This window comes from Hippichthys cyanospilos, chromosome 12, assembly GCF_059441005.1.
Source record: "Hippichthys cyanospilos isolate Australia breed blue-spotted pipefish chromosome 12, RoL_Hcya_1.0, whole genome shotgun sequence".
Classification (NCBI taxonomy): domain Eukaryota; kingdom Metazoa; phylum Chordata; class Actinopteri; order Syngnathiformes; family Syngnathidae; genus Hippichthys; species Hippichthys cyanospilos.
The window spans coordinates 376,546-383,079 of NC_142380.1; the positions used below are offsets into that span (position 1 = coordinate 376,546).

Below are 6,534 nucleotides of genomic sequence, written 5' to 3' on the forward strand. Positions count from 1 at the left end.
CACCGTTTTCTCTTTGATGCCAAATGGCTTCGATACCGCACGAGCGTTAAAGATTTCCATCCATCCATTTTCTGGAAGCACTTGACGCCTAGCCCCGCCGTCTTCGGGCAGAGGGCGGGGGACGCCCTGGACCCTTTGCCAGCCGATCGCAAGGCACACCGAGACGTACGAGCATTCTCGCTCGCGATCCCGCCGAAGGCCGATTTGGTTTGTCCGATACACCCGGCGTGCATGTTTTTTGGGATGTGGGAGGAGACCACAAGGCCAAAAGTTGAGGAGCGCATGGCGTGCCCGAGGGGACGGGATGCAGGGGAGGAGGCGCGGCGCGGCGCGGCGCGGCGCGGCGCTGAAGAACACTGCCGCCTTCTGTGCCTTGCCATGTGTTTCAAGCCACGCAGTTGACCCTCCGGTGCGTTGCCATAATCAGCGGTAGAGAGAGGCTTTCCCGCCCCTCGTTTCGGAACGTCCATATTTGCCGCTTCTTCGTGCGTGTGCTGCGTATAGACGGTACAGGGGCCGACGCCAAGCCGCACCTTGGTATCGCGTTCGCTCCGAAAGGTCTAGATGGTCTTAAGATTTGATTGGACCGGGCGCAGATTCGAGAGCTCGTGTGCCAATTCAACTCAATCATCATCATCTTTCGCTGCATGTAAGAATAATGCACCATTTTTTACCCTCGTGCAGTCATTTGGACCATTTTGGAGTCATTTTCTTCCGTGTCAGTTGCGCGCTATTTAAGCCAATGACATGTTGTCACCATCTGGGTGAAATTTCAGCTCCCTCGTGCCTTCTTTCACTGCTCTTGCTTTGATGGGAAATGCTTTTGGTGTAAAGACAAAGGATTGGACAAAATACTGCGCAAGATGAACTCTACTCAAGGAAATGCTCCCCTCACACAACACTGCCTCCCTGTTTTGTTTCCACAATTTTTATCGTTAAAACACCGGATACATGCAACCAAGATTATTTAAAAAAAAAAAAAAAATACAGTATACACCAGCTTACAAAAGTTACGGTTTGAACTAGCGTGTTGATTTAGTTGAGACATGTGTAGCTAAACAGCGCTATCTTCTGGCTCAACTGTACATGTGCATATACATTACTGTACTTGGTTACTTCACAAGAGTTGAATATAGAAGATCAGTTGTGATTTAATAAAAAAAAACAACAAAAAAACGGATGAATAATTATGTGAATCAGACGTGTCGGGCAGAGAAAACATGCAGGATACCGGCCCTCGCGGATTGGAGTCCGACACTTAGGATATAGACCCAGAAAAAGGGTCAAGAATCCATGCTTTGTAAACTTTCATCTGGGATGTCAGACATCCTTCAAGCTGCACAAGCTAAATGTGAGGGCCGACGAGCATGAAGCGCCATGCCAAGTTCAGGCCCAATCAACTCCCGCGCATCAAACTTAAAGGTCAACTCTCGTGGTCCGAGTCATCCAAATGGATTTCCGGCACCAGGCTGTAGTACTGCGTGGACTGAGTCATATATGCTTTCTCGCGGTCAGTAGAGTCTTTCAAAACATCCGTCACGCAAACGGCGTCCGGCTCCGACACACTGTCCCTCTGAAGCGAGAGCGACGTGTATTTGGAAGTACTGTACAGCACTTAAAAAAAAGACACATACCTGAGGTGGCCATTTGTCGCGAGAAGGGGGGGGGCTCATAGTCGATTCTTGAGAGTCGTATTTCAGTAAAGTGGGAATTTCCAAAGAAATGCTCAAGAGAAGTGCCTCTTTAGGGTGACAGAGGGGAATCTCTCCTCGTTTCACTCCATACTCGTTCTCCTCCTTGTGGAGGGGGTGCGTCTCAATTTGTGTTTACCGCTGGATGGAGCGCAGGGAAAGTAATTCTTAGTTAATTCTAAATCATTTCAATTAAAAAAAAAAAAAAAAAGTCTGTTTCCGTCTGGGTTTCGCTCGATTGACTCGTGAGCTCTGCGCCTGCGCAGATCGCACTACAATTCAGACATTTTTAATCGAGCCTCGAATCGCTCATGAATCTTGTTGCGGTTGTTCCGTCTGTCTAACGTCAACCCTCGGGATGTTTTTATCCTCTCTGGTTCGATCTGCCGTGTCGCAGACGGTACGTAAGGGAAACGTTTTGGTACTTAACCCGAATCTTTGATTATTGTTGTGTCGCGTTTGTTATGAAATCGCATGACTCCTTACAAGGGCAAAGCCGTAGAGGCCGCTAAGCTAACAGCTAACTTGAGCGCGCTAGTCTGGCTTGTGAAGAACTTCTGTTTCTTAGTCTGAATCTTTACTGTCATAATATTTATTGGACAGGAATGGGAACTTAGCTGTTTGTTCTCTGCTCCCAGGTGAGGCGTCTTCATCGATCTGCTGCTCGCGCAGGAGCTGGTGGCATCTTTGTGGTAAGTTCATGTGCTTCAAATAGATAAAGTCAAATCTAAACAGTTTTCCTTAAGCATCGCTTGAACGCAAACCGTCGACTTCCACGTAATCTTCAAATTTAGAGGTCATGCAAAGTGATCCAAATAGTCAGCGGTGATTCAACTTTTTCGTGCATTCTGTCATGATAGCAATGTCCACCAGATTTCATCTTGGGCTGTGAAACTGGTGTCTTGGGCAATTTTATTCAAATTTTGCAGTGGGCATGATATAAGTGTGAAATGTCTGCTCCAAAACAAACAAACAAAAAAATGGCGGACTTCTGCTTCATTTGGGTCCTGTTGTATTGGATGCATCTCTATTTTTGAAAATGCTTTTTTTGATCAGCTTTGCATAATGACAAGACTTTTCTTAAAAATGTTTTAAAATGCCTCCCGTGATAACAGTCGTGTGGATTTTTTTTCCTAACTTTCAAAATAATAAACAAAATGGCTGCTTCCAACCAAAATGGATTGCTTAACTTTGAACTTGTGGCGTTCATCCTGGACCTGGGGCTTTTCTTTTGTCATAACTTGATGCACGTGCCCACCCAATTTAATGTCCATCTGTGAAAGAGACGTCAGGGACTTTTTTCTTCTTCTACTTCACAGAGGGCGCTATTGACTTCCATTTGGTCACATTCACACTGTCAAATGTAAAGAAAAAAAGACTTTCCATGCCCGCTGATGACGTCAATTGCTAGTCCCTTGGCGGAGTGAATATTGGAAGATTGTTATTGCTGAGCAATCCCCCAAAAGGTGGAAAGTTTCCACCAGTTGCTCCCGGGAGCTCGGTGCCTGCCATACGGTGACAGTGGAGCGGCACAACGGAAACATGCCATGGTTTCACTGTCCCTTGACGGGAACGCCTCTGCAACATGTTTGTTGAACCATTTGTCTCCAGACAAAATGCCCCGAACATAAAGAGATAAAACATCTTTCTCTTGTCGCCTTAAAAGAAGGAATAGTTTTACTTATTGCGTTATTACACTTGTGCCGCACTTTCTGGTGTTTCTTCAAACGTTGTCTGTGCAATCAATAACGCTGTTATGGAAAGAAGGAATTGACGTTACATTATTTGCAATTGCGGATAGTTACTAGGAAAACTGGTGTCATTGGGCATATAGTTTTTCACTGAAGGTTGTGGTGTACTTTTCCACGTTAACAGATGCACATCTTCTCTTCTGTCTCGTCTTTTTCAGCACAGAGACACAGCAGACAACAATGCCGACACGCCGTTCGAGTTCACCGAGGAGAACAAAAAGGTACCGGCTACCAAATTGACATTTGTTGCGCTACTTTGGTAGCGGTTGACGGTTACTTGATAACGCTTAAATTTGTTGCTTTCCGCTGGCGCTGGATTTACAATGCCGTCCTCAGACATGCTTCTGTCCGCAGAGAATCGAAGCCATCGTTTCAATGTACCCCATTGGCCACAAGCAGGCGGCCACCATCCCAGTGCTGGATCTGGCCCAGAGGCAACACGGGTGGCTCCCCGTCAGCGCTATGAACAAGGCGAGCTTCGTCGCGATGGTCGCGATAAAAAAAAACAAAACAAAAAAATGTAATCGGCAGCCCATTTAAACAGGGTTGTTGTCCCTCAGGTGGCCGAGGTGCTGGAGATCGCTCCTATGAGGGTGTACGAGGTGGCCACCTTTTACACCATGTTCCAGCGCCAGCCCGTGGGCAAGTACTTCATCCAGATTTGCACCACAACGCCGTGCATGCTGTGCAATTCGGACAGCATCCTGGAGGCCATCAAGAACAAGCTGGGTAAGGCGCCTTTTGCCAATCGGGAGCATGGAAACGAGGACATTTTTTTACATATAGTTTGGGATGTAACATGCATATATGAATCATTTAAAACAAAACTAAATTACAAATGATGATCCCCAAACACTCTGTCATATAAATGTTTGGAAAAAATGTACTCAAAGGGCGAGGATGCTGAAAAACATCTTGTTTATTTTGCAACCTGTAAATAACTTTTTACTATTCATTTTGATTACCTTGATTAACTCAGTGGTGCAAAAAAATGTGCACTGTATAAATGTAACCTGCTGCACTGCATTTCACCTACTGTAAGTCTGCCACAGCGGTTGTGCGCGCGCACATCTTATCTGTCCAAACACATAGTGGCGTTCCAAGTGAGAAAAGTACCGCCACCAAATGTTTAATGTAAATTGCAAGAAGCACCAAATGTTTAATGTCAATTGCAAGAAGAAGAGTAAAATTCTAAACACAATGGTCAGACCTCACGCACGAGCCGCCGGCGGCCGCAGTTCCCGCAAAGTCGCCAAAGCTTTAACCAACCTAGCCAAGCAATTTTCACTAAATGCTCAATGTTCTCCAGAAGAAAAAATTGAGGTCATTCATGAATCTGCGGATGGGCGGGGTTTCTCTCCCTCGTCTTTTCGCTAATGAACTAAATGCCTGCGCGTGTGTGTTGCTAACGCAGGTATCAAGGTCGGCGAGACGACGGCAGACAAGATGTTTACGCTAATTGAAGTGGAATGTCTCGGCGCGTGTGTCAACGCGCCCATGGTGCAGATCAATGACAACTATTACGTGAGTGACGCGCCCATTCACAAATTGTCCATTGTTTAGCAGTGCTCAAAGGCCGCAGATAGCAAAATATCTTTGCTTTGGAACAGATTTATTTACATGTTACATGACAACATACGTTATCATTCATTCATGGTGAAAAGGTTCATTCGCGCAATTAATCTTTTGGTCAATTATTTGATGTTACTGGAAGGGTCAAAACCTGGAATGGGTCCATCCATTCAGATTTTTCTCCAAAAGATAGTGAAAGTCTGCTTCATCAGCACTCTTCATTTTTTCTTCTTCTCCAGGAGGACCTCACACCAAAGGACATAGAGCATATTATTGATGAGCTCCAAGCTGGCAGAGTCCCTCCACCAGGTCCCAGGTACGATCCTCTTTTTTGTATTTTTTGAATCTTAGTCACCCTGACAGAAGCTCTGTTTATTATTGTTTTTGTAGAAGTGGCCGTTTCTCCTGCGAACCTGCCGGTGGACTGACCTCACTGACAGAACCTCCGAAAGGGCCCGGCTTTGGCGTGAGGCCGGACCTGTAGTAGACTTTCTGCTTTGTTGTCCTTAAATACCCGATCATCTTGTTTGATGGCTAGCTTATTATGTAAATAAATTAGATGGCTGTACCTGCGCACTTTTATTTCAGCTCGAATATGCCTCACCGTTGGCGTTCTTTGAAGATATTTTAAAATGGTCGCAAAAAAATGAGCAGATTTTTTTGAATTAAACTATTATTATACAGGTGACGTAAAAGTAGGTATGCACTCATTTTACTAGTTAATAGCTTTTCCCATTATTAATCCCTATGGTTGTTTTTATTTAGTTAATTTTGCTGTACACGCCTCCTCCGCATTCTACCCCTTTTTTGACCTTGTTTCCCGTCCTTGTCGTTCATACGCCCTTCTTATACATCCAGCCTCATTTTGAGTCCCTTTTTTCACGAGTCTTTCTTCTTGAACTTTAACCTCTGACCTGTTTTTTGACCTTTTGACTGCCTTCCTTACCCCTTCCACCAAAGAGTGGAATGCGATCACCCTCTATTTCCTGTCTTAATTCGCCTCTTTCAAGCTTTTTTTTTTATTTGCACCCTTCACTTTAAATTTCTTCTGTACTTGCCCACCGTCTTTATCCTTGATTCAAGTTATATGCAGTTATTCATCGAAGCAGTCATTAAAAGTGTAAAGTGATGCTTTATTAATATAATGCCAACAATTGACTCACCCAATGAATGGAAACGACTTCTTAGCCAAGCGTTCCTCCTTCAGCATGCGAACAAAAAAGCATGAACGAAGGCAGGCCATTGTGCTATCACGTCTTTTGTCATGGCGCTGTCACTTTCACCATTGGGCCCAGCCACGCTATCATCGCGTCTCGCCGGGAGGGGAGCCGCCCCCCCCCCCCCCCCGCCTGTCGTTTCCAAACCCTGCTCCGCAACATGTCATGATAGCCTCCCCCGCGCATGCGCAAAATAAGAGCCTCTGCGCATGCGTACGATGCAAATGTCACTGCGCAACAGATTCTACTCGAAAATGGTCTCGGCGGTCTTGTGACCGAAGCGGGATGGCGTTACGTAAAATT

At 45.5% G+C, this 6,534-nt stretch overlaps 1 protein-coding gene across 1 annotated transcript; it reads left to right on the forward strand.

Moving 5' to 3' along the window:
- Nucleotides 1-1,940: 1,940 nt before the first annotated feature.
- ndufv2 (NADH:ubiquinone oxidoreductase core subunit V2) lies at nt 1,941-5,582 on the forward strand. Its single transcript, XM_088430508.1, has 8 exons — nt 1,941-2,091; nt 2,330-2,383; nt 3,601-3,663; nt 3,797-3,913; nt 4,003-4,171; nt 4,857-4,966; nt 5,254-5,330; nt 5,405-5,582. Exons 1-8 carry the CDS (start codon nt 2,050-2,052, stop codon nt 5,496-5,498), a joined length of 726 nt encoding a protein of 241 aa, XP_088286634.1. The 5' UTR covers nt 1,941-2,049; the 3' UTR covers nt 5,499-5,582.
- Nucleotides 5,583-6,534: the final 952 nt, after the last annotated feature.